Below are 20,658 nucleotides of genomic sequence, written 5' to 3'. Positions count from 1 at the left end.
TGTATTTCCTTTTCTAAGTGCCACATTTGTTTTTTTATATATATTTAAAATAATATAGACACAAGGTTAATGCATATATTTCTTCTAGCATATATAAAAATGGTGGTCAGAAATGCATTGTTATATTTTAATACCATACATCCAAAGTACATCAAATGCAATACAGTTAAAATCAGTTTTTTCATCAGCTTAAAGGTGTAGCTATGGGTTCTGCCTGTGGGTCCATGTATGCAAATATAGTGATGGTTGAGTGGAAGAAGAAGTTTGTGTTGGATAGTGCCTTTAAGGACTGCTGGTACTTATACACTAGATATCTGGATGTCATACTCATTGTATGGAAAGATAGAGCTGAGTTAATTCCAGAGTTTGTAGATAGAGTATTTAAATAGCACCACTGATTTCCTCTCATTTACATATGAGATTGGTAGGGATAACATTTCCTACATTGACATTATGTTGATTAAAGATTATGTTGGTAAGGGGCTAATTTCAAGAATCTATAGACAGGCAACTTTTTCTAATATGAGAGAAAGCACTATACCGGGTACCACACAATAACGTCTTTATTTAAACAAAGTAAAAAGGAGAGGTTTAAATAAAGACATTATTGTGTGGTACCCGGTATAGTGCTTTCTCTCATATACTTCTCTTTTTATATACTGGGTTTTACCTGTATAGCCGTTTTGCTTTTCGTTTATTAACTTTTTCTAATAGTTATTTACATTTTTCTAGTGCGCATCCCATCTCCCAGAAGAAAGGGGTGTAAAGGGTGTAAAGGGTCAACTAGTAAGGACAGCAAGAATGATGAATGTCTTTGATGATTTTTTTGAATGAGTGTCAACTTATTAAAAAATATATTTTTGAGTAGAGTTACCTAGAAGGGTTTCTTAACAACATTTTGGATGCGGTCATAAGTAAAAGGGAAAAGCATTTTTTTACCTCTGTTTTGAAGAGAGAGGGAATAGACATCGTCCAACCGGAGAGGCAGGCAATGAAAATGACATCCATACTGAATTTGGCCTTTACTTTATAACTTCTTTCAGTTGTGATAGTGAAGTTATTAGGTTATCCTTAATAAAAACTGGTGTGTTGTACTAGAGAACTGTGAAACCATTGGGAGAACATCCCATAGTGGTTTATAGGTAAGGTTTGAGTTTTATGTCTTTTTTTGAATCAAATAAAATGAGAAGTGAAGTCTTGACTAATAAAGGAATGCATTGTTGTTTTGCATGTAATTATTGCAATTTTGTTAAAGATAGTGAAGTTTTTTTTTTCCATCAATGGCACTGCTATTAAAATTTTGGGTGATTTTAACTGTAGTTCAAAGTGGGTTTTTTATATTACGCTCTGCCAGCTGTGTTTGTGCTTTTATGTTGGAAAAACAGAGAGAACATTAAAGCAGAGAATGCATGAACATCTCCATGATAGTAAAAAGCTTAATTTAACTAATGCATTCACAAAACTTATTAACTTGAATCCTACACATATGTTGCAATTTTTTGTTGTTAAACAGGTTGTTCCTACTATTCGGGGAGGTCCTTGGGGCTACATACTTGAGAAGAGGGAGTTAGCTAGGCAACTTAAATTAAATGCTGCAGTTTTTCCTGGCATTAATGGTAATATCTTTATCTCTTCCTTAGTGAAACTAAAAGCTGATAACAGATAAATTATCTGAATTTTTTATTTATTTTATATATATATATATATATATATATATATATATAGATATATATATATATATATATTTTTTTTTTTTTAAATCTATGTAATTATCGTTTTTTTATTTATATATATATATATATGTGTGTGTGTGTGTGTGTGTGTGTGTGTGTGTGTGTGTGTGTGTGTGTGTGTGTGTGTGTGTATATATATATTAGTTTTTGGGGATTTGTATCTTTATAAAGATATGGGAAAGAATGTTTGGCATAAAATGATCATGTGATCCTAAGGTATAAATATGAATGTTTTTGTATTTTATTTGTCTGCTGAAGTCTTGATTTTATATCAAGATGAAAGCACCTATTAAATAGTACAGTTTTATTACTGCAGTCTCTGTGGTCTTATGTTCCATACTATTGTTTGTTTTAATGTTCAGAGTAAGTCCACAAAAATATTGCATTCTCTGACCCAAAGGAAATAGCAAATATCCTAGATGACAAATTTAGTGCAAATTGTACTCTACCCACAGTTATAGCTAGTCCACAGATTCCACAATCCCAGCCACCCCTTTAGTTACTATGGAAAAGTACTGTCAGCTCTCTCAAAGGTTAAAAACACCTCATGCTTGGGCGATAATAATATACCAGGTTGCCTAATTATCAGTGCCAAGTATGGTCTCACTGAACCTGTGCTTAACCTCTTTAATCTGAAACTCTTCACTGGTTACTCTCCTGAAGCCTGGAAAACAGCCATTGTAATGCCATTACACTGAAGTAGCCCAATCACAGACCTTGGTAGCTATAGATCTCTTAATCTCACTAGCCTCATGTATAAAGCTATGCAGTATATTATCTCAGACCTCTTTAATCTAGATATTGAAAATCTCTTAACCCTATATTATCTTCAGCTTTGTCAATAGGGTTACCACCTGTCCCACTTTGCAGGGGACAGTCCCTCTTTGGGCAGTTGTGTCCTGACAAAAAATTGTAAAAATGGCAAATGTCCTGAGATTTTAGGACACAATTATTTCCTATATTTTATGTAATAGTTGCATAAAACAGTTATTCTGTATCTAAAATACCTAAATGTTATAAGAAACAGAATAAGCAACTAAAATGCTACAAGAATAAGCTTTTATTTAGGCAAAAAAGTTAAGTTATATACTTTGTACTGACCACGGGTATGTGTCAGCCTGTAATATCTGATGTTTGTATCAAAAATGTCCCACTTTGGCCATTTGAAAAGGTGGCAACCCTATTTGTCAAAAGAAGGTCCTGCCTCTTCAACCTCATTAATTACTTAAAAAAGTAACTGAAGTGGTGCGTAGCAGTTATGCAGTGCATACAGCTTATCTGGACCTGGCCATGGCCTTTGACACTATTTCCCATGCAGGTCTTTTGACAGATTTATCCATCTTATGCTGTTTATCGATAGCTAACTGGTTATCTGACAGAACCCCTGTGGTTAGAATCACTGGTGCCAATTCTGAAAGCAAAGAAAGTTACCAGCTTTATACCACATGACTCTACATTGGCCACCTCCTACTTGGCAGCTACTTCTCAGACCTTCAAGTCAATATTCCTTGCATATGGTGATCTATGTTTGCAGGTACTGTAATTTGAGTGCTGTTATCTGATCTTCCTCTGATGACTCACAGTTGTTCCAGTATGGGTTAAACCATGTTAATAACTGGTGCAAGGACAATGGTCTCAACCTATGTTAAAAAATGTAGCATAGTTGCTTTCGGTAGACAATACATTTTCATGTAGTACAAGTGACACATTCCTTCAATCGGTCACTGTCATAAGGGATCTAGGCACCCTAACTGATAATATCTTATTGTTTAACCATTTTGTATCCACAGTAGTTTGGAAAGCCTTCTATATGGCTCATCTCATTTCCAAAGACATCTCCAGTAGATCCAAAGAGGTCATAATACCCCTTTACTCATATCTCTTCAGACACATTACTCAAAATAATGCACCTTCTGGTTTGTACTTGTCAAAACATATTACTCAACTTGAGAGACCTCAGAGATTCATAACTGAAAAGATCAGTGGCCTCAAATATGGTAGTTATCAGGACAGACTGGCAGCCTCTCTTTGTACTTAGTCTCTTTTAGACTCCTCTGTGCAATTTGGTGTCTGGCTTTTTGAGCCATGAAAGAGCCAACCCTCTATAACCTCCTATTCTTGCACAAGAGAAATGGCACATCAAATACCTGGTTAAAAGAACTTAACAGTTATTAACAGATACACCGGTATGATAGATTCATATGCCAACATACCCCTCACCTCTAGAACACCAGGATAGCACTCTTGCCACATTCAAGTCAAAACCAGATAATTAGAAAGAACAGCCCCAGTTTCCTCTCTAGTTTATCTCGTCTTGCCCTCCTTAAGCCTGGAGGAAACTTCTGAATTAGGACTTCTGGCTATGCTTACAATGGTCTGCAGACTGATTGCCTAGTACTTGCCTATAAAACTATGAACTTAATTGGGCTATGATCTTCGCATTGGATGCATTTATGGGCCTCAGTTACTCATTCCTATCCTGCTGCACCTGAGTAGCAAATCAAACGTTTTAACTATGCCGCAGAGCCAGGTGCTTAAATCAAGTAGTAGATCACTAGTGCATAACTGCTTTAATTTACACATTTATGAGTCTACTATTCTTTTTTAATATCCAAATATATTTGAATTATGTTCAGAATAGATGACACAGCATTTTCTAAGAGAGAGAGAGAGCTGATTTGGTGTTGGTCCATTTGTAAGGAAAATGTCAGATCTAACATTACTCCTTACATAAGGAATTTAAGAACCACTACAAAGATTCAGGCATACAGGATTGGGATAATGGATTGGCTGAGGTGCTCAAACCCTGTTGGCTAAACTTAATGCTGTCTTGGAAAAAAAACATGAAAAATGTTGTGATGTGGCAGTCAGTGTTGCTGCTTCACAACTCCCTGATCTCTTGTTCACTTGTGGGATACAGTGCCTTCTGTACATACTCGGTAAATCTTCTCTGTGTCTGTATCTGTTTTCAACAGATCCTTTACTCCAGAAGCCAAAGGCATGCCATAGGTCAAATGATACTCCTCCAAAGTTGCCTCTGGATAAGTGAATAAGTGAGTGAACACATACATCCTGCAATGTGGGGGGATGACCTGTTAAGAATTACTCCTTCTGCCTTGTTTCCCAATGAGTGTTGAGTTAGTGTGCCGGATTGCACATATTACTTTGCTTCTCTAAACTTGGCATCCAGCAACAATATCCAATTGCACACTTAGCAAGGAACTATATTCCGATTAATTTCCTGAATGCTGGTACAAACAATGTGTTAGTGTATGGTTAATGGCAGTGTAAAAGAATGGAAAACTGTAACAGTACCATATTACAGAAAGAGCTAGATCAAAATGTGTGCTGACTCACCTTGTCAAAATTTCTGGTTGCCTTGTTAACTCCATAAGTGTAGAGGAAAGCTGATTGGCTGTTGTTTCATGACCTAAATGTAGGATTTATATGTATCATTGGTAGGGTTAAATAAAGCTAGAAAAACTTACAAATCTAGTTTCATAATTTATTTTGCATACTTTGGATATCAACCACTTACAGCAATTGCTTCAGATTGTTCTAAATGGTGAAAGCATGTAGGAAAATTAAAATGTGGCAAAAACTCATAAGTCAGACATGTCATTACATTACTATTTCAACATCATAACAATGGCAAAGTGTTTGTCTCTGTTAGTAAAACAATGTTATGCTAAAAGATGGGCAGAGTAATATGGGGATTAGGCTAAATGTCCAAGCAAACTGATTTTCCATGTTTCCAGAAAAAAATACCAGCAAGTCCCAAATCTGTACCGTCTGAGTACTGAAAAAACATATAATTTTCATGCAATTTAGCATTTTAGGTCGGAGCTCACATTTACCACAACTTGAGTTCCTTCTCATATTTTTTTTACTTAAAAATGCTGCCAGTTTCATTTAGTGATCTTGCTATACCTAGGATTTGTTTTAATTTTTCATATGTATAGATGCACTAGAAATTTACTATGAAATCACGACAATGACAGGAGATTATCATTAAAAATTGTGTATAATTTCCAGATTACATCTCATGAAAATGGAACTTCATTTTTTTTCAGAACTGCAAATCACTGTCAATGTAAATGAGGAATCAGTGATACAATAAAACTTTGCTGATGTTTGTAGTCACCTCTGTCTCTCTAAATCATTTTTTTAATTTTTGCGAAAGAATTCCTGTATGTAATTATTCCATATGTGGTCAGAGTGAAAGAGATGAAAAATCAATGAACTGCAGAAAATAAGTCATAGTTTACAGAACAGAACAGCAAAGAATGTGAAACCTGTGTGTGAAGAATTGCTGTGGAATGTATTTGTTAATGAATTTATTTTACCTTTGAAGGCGCCGTGGTGCAGCGGTAGCATTGTCACCTCACAGCAAGAGGTTCTCCCGTTCGATTCTCGGCTGGAGCGGAGCGCCTTCTGTGTAGAGCCTGCATGTCCTCCCCGCAGTCGAGTAGCGTTCAAAAGACATCCTTGAATGGGCGTGCCTTTGTTGAACGTTGGGTGTCGAGCTGGCACCCCGGCACTGTAAAAATCTACTGCCAATCATTAGCGGATCGGAGTTCTGCTGTGGCGACCCCTAACCGGGAAAAGCCGAAAGAAAAATAGCTGATCATACAGCACATAAATATTACACAGATCAGTTTTAGATATTGGTACATGGTTGAACTGTCAGAGAAATGAATCCTGGACAAGTTACCAGCACATCATAACACTAACACACTTACACACACTCACACACACTCACACGCACAGACTCATGACACTACACCTATGGGCAATTTAGGAGATCACCCAAATGTTGAAGAAATGCATTTGGGAATAAGCTCCCAACACCAATGATCTGGCCAGGGAAAGAATGGTTTTCATACTAGGGATTTTCTCCTTTCCATGGAAGAAGAAGATGATAGGACTGGTATTTGATTCTCAACTGGAGGCCATGATGAGAGAAGGACTTGATACCTTTGAAAGAGATGACTGGAATATGCCAAATATGTTATGAGAAGGAACACAAAATAAGCATTACTGCAAGTCTAGATTCAGGGGAAGAAGGCTGCAGAGTAATACAATTGCTAAGATGATTACTAAGATGATGGAGATAATGTGTTTTCATATTAGTTTGCTTTCTAACATTGCAAACAATAGGCCCACTGTCTCTTTTCAGGTTAAAAGCAATCATTAAAATAGTTGACCATTGCAATACAGGTAGCACAACAAAACTCAAACACTTAACAAATCACATTTACAGTTTGTCAGTACTAATAAGCCTGTACATTATTTTGTTCATAAAACTGCTTCATCACATTTAAACGCAGTTAGTGTCAGTAAGTCAATAATACGAAAAAGCATGTACTGTTATTTTATCAATATTAACTGATGGTGAAGCAAATACTTCAGTAACTGATACAGCATAATCTTTGGTATACATTTTATAGTCATAATCACATAATTTGTCCCATATTCATTTTCATTCTTTTTTTTTTTTTTTTTTTTTTTTTGTGATTACCCACTTAATCAGGTTTAGCTTTACAAAGGAGTTAGGGCCTTTCCGGGCACTGAATGAGAGTACAAGACAGAGAAGCTAATCATGGACAGGATATCCACCCATCACAGAATACACTCACCAGCACATTGCACATACACCTGTGGGCAATTACTATGATCACCAGTTCACCTATAAAGTGCCTTTGGGATGTGGAAGAAAACCAAAACACCTAGTAAAAGTCCACATTGAAACAGGAAGGACATGAAAACTCCACAAAGATGGCACCCTAGCTGAGAACAAAGCTGGAGAACCAAGTGCTGTGAAGCAGCAATGATAAAACATTTCTTGCTGCAATTTTAAATTTATATGCAGTGTATAATAATGTGTTTCCCTATTTAAGTCAATATGTTATTTCATTTATTTATTGTATTTATGTTATATAACTGCGGTGGTGCTGCTGCGGTAGTGCTGTCGCCTGACAGTAAGATGTTGTCCCCTTCGATTCTCAAATAGAGCATCTTCTGTCTGGAGGCATGCGTGAATGGACATACCTTCGTTGAAGGTTGTACGCCAGGGCTGGCAACTCGGCACATAAAAATCTACTGCCAATCATTAGCGGACTGGAGTTCTGCTGTGGTGACCCCTAACTGGGAAAAGCCGAAAGACACAACAACAACAACATTGTATTTATGTTAAGCATGTAAACACATTTGGCACAAGTTCCTCTTTTTGGGTCAACTGAGTGACTTTCTCAGAGTCACATGACTGACAATTAGAGATGGAAAGAATCGGTTTCAAAACTAAAGGATGAAGAAAGAAGGTAATTAATAGGTCATAGCTAAATCCTTTGAGAAGTTGTCAAACAATGGCCTGCATGTATAATCTATGCTGAATATTCACAGGGCTAAATGAAGATAAAAACACAGATGAATCTGAATCATTTAATTTACTCTCTCTAATCTTAACAAATCTGATCTGAGTGATAAACTGCATTAAGCCTATCCATTAAGTAAAACTACAAGGTTACTAAATGAGGAGACACTAGAACCTGGGATGCTAAAGAACAAAGTATTACAAACTCTATTTTTAGGAGTTCAAGAAAAACTTCTCAAGATTTCATCAACAATGATAATTTAACACAGATCATATCAGAAAAAGTTGACATCACCCAAAAGGATAGAAAATTAAATATGTAACAACTACTATTCGGTCCATACTCATTCCGTGGACATTTTAGCATGTTAGGAGGAAGGCCACAGAATAGTGCACATCTAGTTTTATTTATACTTAATCATAATGTATGTTCACTTCATCTTTATTTATTAAAATCCTTGTTGCAGTGGAGAGATGGATGACTCTACAGTTATCCTGACTGCATGTAACACCAAGGATGAAAGTCATTAATCTAGTCAGAATATACAGAAAGACAGATATGCAGTAGGTTACAAAAATGGAATCACAAGTCAGTGCGTACGGTAGTAACACAGATTTCATGCAGGTGTACAGCAATGTATGTATTACATATACTAATAAAAACATTTTATTTATTTATTTATTTATTTGTTTGTTTATTTATTTGCTGGGATGGTCCACTGGGCCAAAAAGTGCCCATTTTCAGTGGAGGCCCAGGGAGAAAAACTCTGCATACAAAAGAAATTTAAATACAATCACATTTTCTACATACATGGAGAGATAACAACTTAAAAAAACAGACATACAATCTTATAAATTTCTAGCTAGAATAACAAAGGCAGTATACATTATATACAAAATATACAAAGTACAATATATCATCTGCTTTGGATATTGTAGAGAGAAAACAGCAAGAGATAGTTGCATAACTGTTAAGCAGAGGGGAGATAAAAGTTAGTGAGAACAGGTGGGAGAAGATAAAGATGCTCTGTAGTCGTAGCCACATGTACATTGCCATAGGGCTAAGAGATGCTATTTTTGAGACTTTTTGAAGGATATGTGATTGTATATAGTTCTGATAGAGCTAGTTAGGGAATTCCAAGTTTTAGCAATGGTACATGAGTAGAGAGATTGACCAACTGCTACTGCTACATTGGCTGCATATATGCACATAAGACATAAGACCAGTTATACAATTCATGAAAGGCATTTCATTTGTACCATTAAGACACCTAGATCAATAGTGAACTAGAAGCCTAAGGCTGAGAAATGCACTACCAGAAAAAACACCTGTAGAGCAGGGACGTCGGGAGGCATACGCACTGTACTGAATTCAGTACAACTTATTTAGAAGGGGGGTAGCTTTTTAAATGTTCACTTTTTTGTTTTTTCGCTCTTTACTGCACAATGACGTCAGCTCATCAGGGCAGCCAGTCGGAATGGAGCTCACCGCTCACCGCGCATGTATTTCCGGCCGCCAGTTCAAATGCATTTCGAGCGGGAGGATGTACATGTTATGTTGGACTTCAAGGACGTTCTGGGTCTTGCAACCAAGCTTTGGTGAGGATGTACACGTTATGTTGGTCGAGCGGGAGGATGTTGGTCTCACTTCAAGGACGTTCTGTAGAAGGGTCTTCTGGTGAGTAATATGGTGTGTGTGTGTGTGTGTGTGTGTGTGTGTGTGTGTGTGTGTGTGTGTGTGTGTGTGTGTGTGTGTGTGTGTGTGTGTGTGTGTGTCACTACATGTTCCAAGGAATATACAATTTACAAAATGGTTAGTGTTGACAGCTATGCTTCAAAATGTTTAGGAACTGACAGCAGCAGTGTAATGGAAGAATATGTTTTAGCAGAAGGAAGATGGTAAGACTGCTGCAGCTCATCACCTCATTTAGATTGCGGGTACTCAGACCTGTGATTCATTCACATTCAGTTAATTACGGCCTGTGCTCCATGCGAAATCAGATTCAGAACTTTGTCACATAAACATATTCCTTTTCCAAACTATTCATAATTGGTGCATCCAAAGACACCAGTAAAGTTTTTTAAAAAATTTAAATGACATTTACGTTATAGCATTTTTTGTCAAATTCACCAATATAGCAGTTCTATAATTCTGCTTTAATGAGCAATGCATTTTGGGGTCACACATATGAAATCAACATCCTACTCTCACAAAACTTTATCCCTCAGTGAAAAGGGAAATGTTTATATGCAGTCCGTATCTGTCAGAATCTTCCCAACCATTTTCATGGCTGTTAAAAAGTGCAGTAAAAAGTTAATGCTGTTATACTATTGAAGGCACACTTTGTTACAGCTGGTCTAGAGATATTCATACTGATGTAAATGGCTAATGATTCACAGCTTTAAGTCTAAGAATCTCTAATGTAAAAAAAAAAAAAAGTATGAAACTCAGAAGAGTCAGCTGTTTTTGTTTTAACCCAATGTAACTTCAAAGTCCAACAAACTTCTGAATTGTATCATGGGCCACCTACCATTAACCTTTAGCTCGGTATGTGATCAGATACTGCTTACCACTCTGTACTCGCTTAAATGGAAAAACGTACTACAGTAGTTTAGCCAGAAACACATTTTATCTGAAAATGAAGCTGGCTAGCAGTAGCAAGTTTGAAATGGTTACTGAGACTGAATAACTTTTAGGAAACAGTTATCGGGTATGAATTCGTCATCCTATTTTGTACCAACTCATTTTCTGTGTTCAACATTTCTGTAATCTAAGAGTGAGAATAATAATATTTGAAGTTGTCCTCAGAGAGTAAGAGTGAGAATAATAATATTTGAAGTTGTCCTCAGAGAGAGTGTGTGTGTGTGTGTGTGTGAAAATGCCCCAGGTGGGATGTACTGGTAATTACTCATGGTGGTGTGGTAGGGAATACCTCAGGCTTGAACCCTGTACCTTGTAAGCAGGTGTTAAAGACCTGAATTCCCTACCCACCACCATTTGTAAAAAAATTGCAGATTTTTGCCTCATATTTGATCTGATCTATTCTATTCCTCATATCTGTGGTGTTTAAATATTGCAATGCTTGAAATTTGATGGTGCAGTGGTAGCAACGTAGCATTGATGCCTCACAGCTGTAGGTTCTTGGGTTTGGTTCTTGGCTGGGGTGTCTTCTTTGTGGTGGGGGGGTCTGTATCTTCTCCCTGTGTTTGTGTGGGTTTGCTTTTGTGTCCTCCCATGTTACAAAGACATGTCTGCATTATTTTTTCCTGGGTCTCTGCTGAGAATTGTTTTATTTTTGTTCCAAGTTAGACTGTCCTGATTAACAAATTGACAGGCATTTAAATTTCAGACTTCAGGTTTCTGAATGCTTACTTCCTTACATATTTGATGGTGCAGTGGCAGTATTGTTGCCTCACAGCTATAGGTTTTCTGGTTTGATTCTTGGCTGGGGTGCCTTCTGTGTGGAGTCTGCATCTTATCCCTGTGTTTGTGACATAGTAAAACAACTTTTTATTCTAGCAATAAATATATAGCAACACAACCTTAAGTTTATGACTATTTGAAATTTGTCCTTATTTTTGGGACTGTAATACCCTGTTATTGGCTTTGTCCAGGTTTTTGTGCTAAGGTTGACAGCTATGGCAAGAACTGAATTCACTGAATATGTTTGAGGGCTGTATTCCCTCATTACTGGGTTTGTCCAGGTGTTTTGTGCTAAGAGGTTGACAGCTATGGTGAGAACTGAATTCATTAAATGATAGCCATTTAAGTTTCAGTCTTCCTCTCTTTCACAAAGCAGGTGATTAGGCATAGTGGTATGTTGTTCTGACTATTTTGCACAGTGACCTTGGCAGTAAAATGTATGATGGTAACAGCATTTTATTCTAGCAGCTTTCCAAGATTATACAAGCAATGTTTAATGTGTTCCTGTTTTTTGCCCTTTTGACCCACCCCAATAAATTTGGCTTTTTCCAGACTTCTTGTGCTGCGAAGTTGAGATGTAGTTGAGTATTGTGTAGATTTTAGAAGGAGCTGAGAGCTGCAGGGGAAGAGAAGTTTAGTGCTGATTATGCTAAGTCAGCTCACATTGCTAGTAGCACAAAATGTTGTGTACTTGCTTTTAATGCAGAAGGTTGTTGGTTCTACTCCCATAAGGGGTGAATGCTGCTGTACTGAAAGTTAAGACACTAACTATGAGCCTGTTACCAGTTTGCCATCCATTTCCTATTGCAATATTACTAGCTTATTATTAATGTAATTTAGGCAATTTATTCCTCAGGGGCATCAGACACTTTATTTTTCGGTGAAGTCATGAAATATAAAGGTGATTGCTAGCAACAACCTCTTCATTAGTTAGATTTATTTAATGTGGAATTATTTAGATGACTTTTTTACTACTTCAGAGATTGTGCATATTATTTACTGATAATGGTGGACTGTAGAAGTTTGACTAGACTTTTATGATGGAAATGTTCTGAATTGGGCAGTTTTGTTTCATTGTTTACTGGAAAAATGTTCAAAGCAATAGGAAGGTGTATCAAAGAGCACATGTATGTTTCATATGCAAGGGGCCTATGATTTAAAAGCAGCCCAGAATTAATTTTTATCTGCCACGGGTAAAATGTATTTTCTTTGAATGTGGGTTTTAATGTTTCAATGAATGAGTTTCAAGGGCAGAGAAGTTTTAATGCCAAGTTTGTTTAGCAGATGTCTTAGTGTTTGTGCTGTAAAATGCAAAATAAAACTTTCAAATGAAGTTCAAATCATCATAGAAGTAAATCAGTATGCACATTAGTGTTTATGGGAAATGGAGTGAAATAGCAAAGTAATGGATCATTGGAATGGCTGCAGGGGGAGGCTCCATTCGACCATGGTTTTGTGAGGGAAGGGCGGCAAACTTTGACAGCCCCAGCTGAACTATACCTCCCAACTGTCCAGATTTTCAAAGAATGAATAGATTTTTTGCTTCTTATTTTTGGTTTGTTCCTCAGTTTGTGGTTTTCTGGCAAATGATTTAGGAATTAAGTCACTAAATGACACTAGTTTCAGACTTTATAACCTTCAGAAAAATGCATGCTAAAAAAAGACCTGTTCTATCAACTGTCCCAGTTTATACAATAGCAATTTTAGTACTGTTTATATGTTCCCTCAATATATTTGACCTTGTCCAGATTTATTGCATTAACAGGTTGAGAGGCACATGCAAATAAATTGCTTTATAGAATTAGGCATAGCCAAACCTCAACTGTCCCTGATTTTGGCTCAAAATGTTGCTATTCCCCTAATGATCCCTCCACAAAATAGCAATTTTGGAAGAAAACATAGAGGGTTTACTTTACTTTTATAAATAACTGTAATGATCAGAGTTATACATTACTTTTATTCCAGAAATGCATGTAGATTCTCTAATTTTGTCAGCTGCTCTAAGTTAACAGTGCTCATATTAAAATGGTGTCCCTCCTTTGACAGGTTCCCAGCTGTATTGTCTGGCAATTTTATATTTTTGCGTCACATTTTTGGTCCGTTTTTCATAAAATTGCAGTTTTCTGGCAAATTAGTGGCAAATTGTTAAAGACTGAAGTTAGAAAATAATGCAGACATTTCAGTTTCAGATTTCATACCTTTCAGAAAATTCAGACTGATGCAAGACCTACTACTATTCTATTATCTTTCTAAGTTTATAAGAGCAATATGTAACCAAAATGTCCTTATTTTTGGGCCTTTGCCTCAGTTTTATTTATGAGTTTGTTGCTGTAAGAGGTTGAGAGGTTGTGTGTGGTAGGTAGTATACCTCTCAACTGTCCACATTTTGCAGAATGTCCAGATTTTTGCGCCATATTTTTGTCTGTTCCTCATAAATTTTGTGATTTTCTAGAAATCATTGAAGGCTGAAGTTGCTAAATAATGACAGACATTTGAGCTTCAGACTTCATGTCCTTTGGAAAAATTCATACTAGCACAAATCCTGTTATTCTAGCAACTTTCTAAGTTCACGAGAACATTATTTAATATCTGTCCCTGTTTATTTTAGGCTTTGTCCATATTTCTTGCACTAAGAGGTAGGTAGGGGTGTGTGTGTGAATGAAACATCCTAGTTAGTGGTAGCAGGTGGTTAGTAATTTACTCAAGCTCAAAACTTGTACCTTAGTTACAGAAAACAAAAGCATAAAGTCTCTACCCCAACTACCATGCTGCATTTTTCAAAGAACTGACATTTCAGGTTAATTTTCAATTCAAGGAACCGAGTTTGAGTGAATTTATATTATATTATATTACTGAAGAGGCATTACAGCAAATGCCTCTTCATCGACACTAAAAGAGCGAACCGTGAATTACGAGAATGGCCGTAGCTTGGCTGGGGAGGGGGGTAACAGTTTGAGAGCTGTCAGTACAAATTTGAAAATCCTAGCTACACCCCTGCTGTAGAGCATGAATTGTATAGTGCAGAAGGACTGGTAGGCATCACTGTTGTCATTGGTGCACCCTTTTTGCCATACAGGTATAAGGCAGTGATGACATATATGCATACATGAAAGTTATGGGTACCACTCCATTAATGTGCATGTAGTGCATGTGCCCAGAGAAGATGTTTGTGGCAAGTACCTCAGAGGCTTACTTATGCAATTCATCAGTGTCATGTGTGTGGCCATATACCACATGGCTGCCTTATGGGTGATTCAGGATACCCACTAGATCTGTGGGTCCTCATGTTTGTACAACAGCCAGGCACAGCAGCAGAGAAGGGACACAACTGTGCTGTGCTAACATCATCAATGAGTGCATTTTAACACACCTCAGACAACTGTTACGGCATTTGGAAGTATCTGTCATGGTACTACAACATACCCCTGACAAGGTGTGCTACATCCTTGTCACCTGCTGCATGCTGCACCATATGGCACTGCAAACAATGGTAGTAATGCCATCAGTACGACCATGGCAAATGGCAGGAAATGCATTTTTATGAAATTGGATGCCATCATCAAGATGGTGTAGACAAAAAAAAACAGAAGTGCCTTTCTAAAAAACATTATTCATCTAAAGTAAAAACAGATGTTAAGCAAATATGAGTGTATGATGTATATTTTGCAGTGAATTTAGCAAACTGCAGCCAAGCAACATGTCACAACATGGTAGACATGCAAGTGGTTAGAAATGCAAAACTTTCATTTCCATGCAAAGCACAGGTACTGTGAATAATACTAACCACAACAAAGGAAAATATGTGACATATTAAATCAGTCACAGTGTGCCCCCCTGCCATGCTGCACAGAAATACTTGGACCAGGTTGCATGCTTTAATACTTACAACCCAGGTAACAACCTCAAGTGGGTGAGATCCTAACAGTGTTTAGGGATGACTCCATATACCCAACAAGCAGTGAATGCTCTGCAGGAGTAATGCCTCCAACAACAACTGCCAGGATACATAAAGAGATGGTCTACAAACCACCATTCGACACAGGCAGCACACAATGGCAGTATAGACCTAGGTATGGAATACCAGAGTATGAAAGGCCTGCTGAATTATGAAGAGCAGCAGCTGTTGCAAGGCCATCAAAGCTACCTGCTGTTGCCCCAGTTCTCAAGTGATATTCAAGAGTCAACAGACATACTGACCAAAGAATGAAGTACCTGTCTTATGCCAGTACAGCTACATGACAATGGCATAATGTAGTTGTGCCAGGTACAAGTCTTTCCATGCAGATGACTCGTTAGTATCAAAAGAAACTTGTCCACATTACTACTATCTTGCAGTGCCATTGTCATGCATTCCTGTGAGGTACCTCAGTGTCTGAAACTGCTGTACAGCTGCATTGTCCATTTCAGGTTTTGTAGAAAGAGGAGCTTCTGCTTTAGTGGCATGTTCATGCTGTGGTGGGTCCACAAAAGGCACAATGCACAGTGATGACTGTGCATTCATATCATTTTCAATAACAGCACCAGCTTCCAAACAGACAGAATCTACTCAACAGAATAACAGGCTACCACTGTGGGCAATCCCACTAGTACATGCTGTCCTCTCTGCACCTTCATATCTGCAGCCATTATGTGTGCAGGGCTACAACTTACTGGTATAAATGGTACAGCAACTGATTGCAGTTGGTGATGTCCTGCACCGGCATTATCAGGAATACTGCCATCCTATATTCACCATGACATTATGACAGAATATACTTCTGTAGCTGCATTCACTGACTTAGAATAAGACTCATAGTGTCAACATCAGAACTGTAAGAAGCAAAAACACATATGCTGCACAGGAAATGGCCTGCCATAGAAACAGGTATCCCCATCCTTCCATGGAGAATTACTGTGTACATCAAGTTGGCTACTATAATTTATTATTCACAACTCTGTAATAGCAATACAAATAGTCAAATACAAGAGCTGAGCACAGTAGGATAGACAATATGAAACACATATGACACTGATGAGTTGTCATCTCTGTATAGCAGCAGCTGTCTGTGTATGCTGACTCACAGCTCTAGTGACATCACAGAAGTGCCTGACCTCACATCTAGGATTATCACAGCACAAATATTAGCAAACCAAATATGACAGCCCCCATCAGGGAAAAAAAGGATTGTCACACATACCTGTCTAGCAGGAGACACCATTCCAATATCAGCATGAACATTTATGATGCACACCTTTGGTACAAGCTAGATGATAACCCTGGATGATGCCACTAATCATCCAGTCGGTAATATTTCCTATGCAGACTGCCTCAAGGCCCTACCCCTGTATTTTGTTTCCTACAGGCTTTTGAGGGGAGATCTATGCATAGCATACAGGGCATTGTCAGACCCCACTCTGCTGGACACCCTGCATATCCACAAAACAAACAGTACCAGATTTACCCATTCTAAAGACTTAAACCTTGCCTGTGACATAAATAGGACCTGCTGGAGAGACAGGTATGTACCTGGAAACTACTCCGTCTATGGAACAGGCTACCCATTCATGTGAAGTAGAGTTCCTCCCTAATCCAATTCAAGTGCAACTTAGAAAACTGGATGGGGAACAGGAAATTCAGCCCTGGTTTGGCACCTATGTCTCCAGTGCAAACAGGTAACCTGTAAATGGTTCATCTCCCAGGCACATGCTTACACTTATCAAGGGTATCAGAACTTGACAGAGATTTGGAATGCATGGCTTGACTTAAAAAAGGATATAACAAATCACAGTAAGCATAGTCCCCTGACGGCAATAGAACGCTGAAAATGTTCCAATGAATGAAACACTATGTGCACATCTGTAGGTTCAAGAAAATCATTTATTCCAAAAACAAAGTGAGCGCTTTCGCCATAAGGCTTCTTCAGACTCTTAAAACAACTACTAAACATTTAAAATTCATTATAAAGCATTGTATGGTTTATCATTGGTCAAAGACAGCATCACTAATTAAACTCTTAAAGCAATATATCATAAGTAATGCAGAGTCGTAAGTACAGTCCACAATGCTTGTCAGCAAAATTAGGACCAGCATAAATATAGATTAAAAACAGCAGCTTCTACATAAGTGTGCGGAAACTAGCTACTTCTACCAACAAACAAGAAAATCAATACATATCAAAAGGAAGATGCATTTAAAAAAACATATTTCACAAATAGGGTGAAAGCACTCATATGCACATGTCATATAGAAAACTCACTGGCAAATGATGAAATATTTCTCTAGGTCTAATAAACATAACTAATGCTAATCAAACTCCCTAGAGATATGGATATGCCCATCACACGCACAAAATAAAACCTAATGATTAATGCACATGTAATGATAAGCATGACCTAACTAGAAAATATTAAAAGAGTGCTAGATGATGTGTTATTACTGGAAAAACGTATGTTCGATCAGAAAAAGACAAAAATTACACGCGACATGCGTGATTTTAAAAATAATCATGTCTTCACTTGGCCTAGGGATAGGCACTTTAGTGTTGTAAATAATACTAACTCTTCTACACAACAGGGATATACTAACAGATCTGTTAGAAATAATGTATGTGCAGAGCAACGCAATGTTTTATCTGAGATTCACACAGTACAGGCTATTGATGGGAATGAAACACTACAAGCAAGCGCGATAGCGGAGAGGAATGATTTCATAGGCTTGGTCAGTGAAAATAGTTTTAGTACAGATGCTCATTCAGCAGCACAGAATGCAGATAAGGTTCATAATGTGAAGGCAACTGGGGGACAGGCCGGTACACATGTTGTTGGAGAGGGCATGGATCCTGATTTAGGAGAAAGCCTTGCAGGATGTATTACTGACGTGCAGAGATCAGGAGCAGCTGTAGTCAGGCCGAAAGTGACTAGCACAACTCCCATAGCACGTAGGTTACCTGCTCCACTCCCAATAGCCCAGAATTTTTTGGACAAGAGACGATCGAACAGCAGGGGGAGGCAGAAAAGAAAAGGGTCTATGGAGGAGCAACCACAAGGGCCCACAATAAAGAAAATGTGGGGGAGACAGAATCCTTAATTATTAATTTATCCAGTAGGGTCTTAAGCTCATATGAAGAACAAGTTTTGAACAAAGGGTTGGGATTCATTCCTACCAAGGAGGGTGATTTGGTTGATGCCATTATAGATACTAAATTATTCATTCGGAATATACAACTTAAACTTGATTTTGGACAAAGCAATGTCACGATGGGAATGAATAAATTTCGTGCTAACAGTGTGTATGTTCCTCAACTACATCCTACAGTAGAAGTATTTGGGAATGTGCTTGAGAACGATATATATAAGTGTTTTCAAAATAAGAAAATTAATAGACATGGACAAAACCTGAATTACAATCAAAGACAAGCTTTGAAAAGCTTAAAAGAAGATAAGTCCATCATAATTCGACCTGCAGACAAAGGGGGACCAGTGGTTGTCATGGACACTGTTTATTATGAATTTAAGATGAAGAATATGTTAAATGATACACAAACTTATTCTAGATTGAATCAGAATGAGCTTGTTGACAAGGTGTTCAGTGTGTATCATACCTTAGATGACTTAATAATGTCCTTTGATATAACTCAACAATTATATGACTATTTCAAAGTTATAGATCCTATTATACCTATTATCCAAGGGCTACCGAAGGTCCACAAAAATAGGAATGACCCGCCTATGAGACCTATTGTGGCAGGACAAGGGTGGGTCACGGAACCCTTGTCTCTTTATTTAGAGGACACATTGAGGCCACTAGTAAATGAGAACAAGAGGATTTTAAAAGATAGTAAACAGTTCTTATTAGATCTATACTCCCACCTACAACGTCTACCAGATGGTCAACACTTTTTATTAGTCACTCTCGATGTCGTCAGTCTTTTTACTGTGATTCCGAATGACACGGGCATTGGCTTTATTACAGATTATATGAAGGCACATTCACAGTTTTCTGGTAAGAAGATAGATCTTGTCACGTTATTGCTTGAAACTGTTTTGACTACTAATATCTTTGTGTTCAATGAAGATATTTATTTACAGAGGGATGGCGTAGCTATGGGCACGTCTTGTGCGAATAGCTACGCCAACCTCGTTATGGCTAATTGGGAAGATAAGTATCTTCTTAATTCTTCACACTTTAAAGAGCAGATAGGCATGTACTGCCGTTTTGTAGATGACCTTTTCCTTTTATGGTTAGGGAGTGAGGATTCTCTCAAAGAATTTGTTACATATCTCGATTCCACCACTGAGTTCTTGAAGTTCACTATGAACTTTTCAGATAGCCGTATCTCATTCTTGGATGTTGAAATATATCGAATGTCAAATGGCATGTTAAATACCTCTATATATAGGAAGGGATGCCAGAGGAACAACTTATTACATAGGCAAAGTATGCATCCCCGCCATGTCTTTAATAATGTCCTGAAGGGACAGTTTATGAGAGTATCCAGACTTAACCCTGACCGTTCTTGTTATGAAATTGGCCTACAGGAGATGAAGGATAAATTCCTAGAGAGAGGCTATCATGAGAAAGAGATATCTGAAACAATTCAAACGGTAAATTCTTTGAGATCAAGTAGTGCAAGACCTTACTTCTCGGAATGTTTTGAACAAACTAACATTGGTAAACATGATCAGATAGGAGTTAGAGCGAATCTAACTTTTAGTAAGATGAGCTTAGAGATCAAAGAGGCCATGTGCAAACGGTGGGAGATTTTAAGATCAGATAGAGAGGTTAGTGATGTGGTAGGTCTGACACCACATATTACCTTCAAGAACCAACCCAATTTAAAGAATATATTATGCAGACCCAGGAATACCAAGACTAGGAGTATCATTGAGAATAGGAACACTGTACCTTGTGGTAGGTGTAATCAATGCCCTTTTATTAATAAGGACACAACGTTTATACATCCTGTCACGAAACGTACTTTTAATTTTAACACCAACACTACTTGTGAGAGTAAAAACATTGTGTATGTCGCTATTTGCAATGCTTGCAGTGCCTACTATGTAGGGAAGACCAACCGCATGCTGAAAGAACGCATTAGGGAGCATAACTATTTAATTAGAATAGGCTCAGACACCAATGCACTGGCAAG

General features: G+C 37.6%; 1 protein-coding gene across 1 annotated transcript in view; it reads right to left on the bottom strand.

Moving 5' to 3' along the window:
- LOC122804601 (cholesterol 24-hydroxylase-like) overlaps nucleotides 1–20,658 on the bottom strand; it is a 730,604-nt gene that overhangs the window by 167,705 nt on the left and 542,241 nt on the right. The window contains exon 10 of the mRNA XM_044074564.1: nucleotides 5,091–5,163. Within this exon, the coding sequence (XP_043930499.1) occupies nucleotides 5,091–5,163 (73 nt within the window). The remainder of the gene's footprint in view (nucleotides 1–5,090; nucleotides 5,164–20,658) is intronic.

The sequence above is a fragment of the Protopterus annectens genome, chromosome 6.part0, assembly GCF_019279795.1.
Source record: "Protopterus annectens isolate FY-2018-M chromosome 6.part0, PAN1.0, whole genome shotgun sequence".
Taxonomy (NCBI): Eukaryota; Metazoa; Chordata; order Ceratodontiformes; family Protopteridae; genus Protopterus; species Protopterus annectens.
The sequence above is the reverse complement of the archived record's forward strand: the minus strand, read 5'-3'. Positions and strand labels throughout refer to the sequence as shown.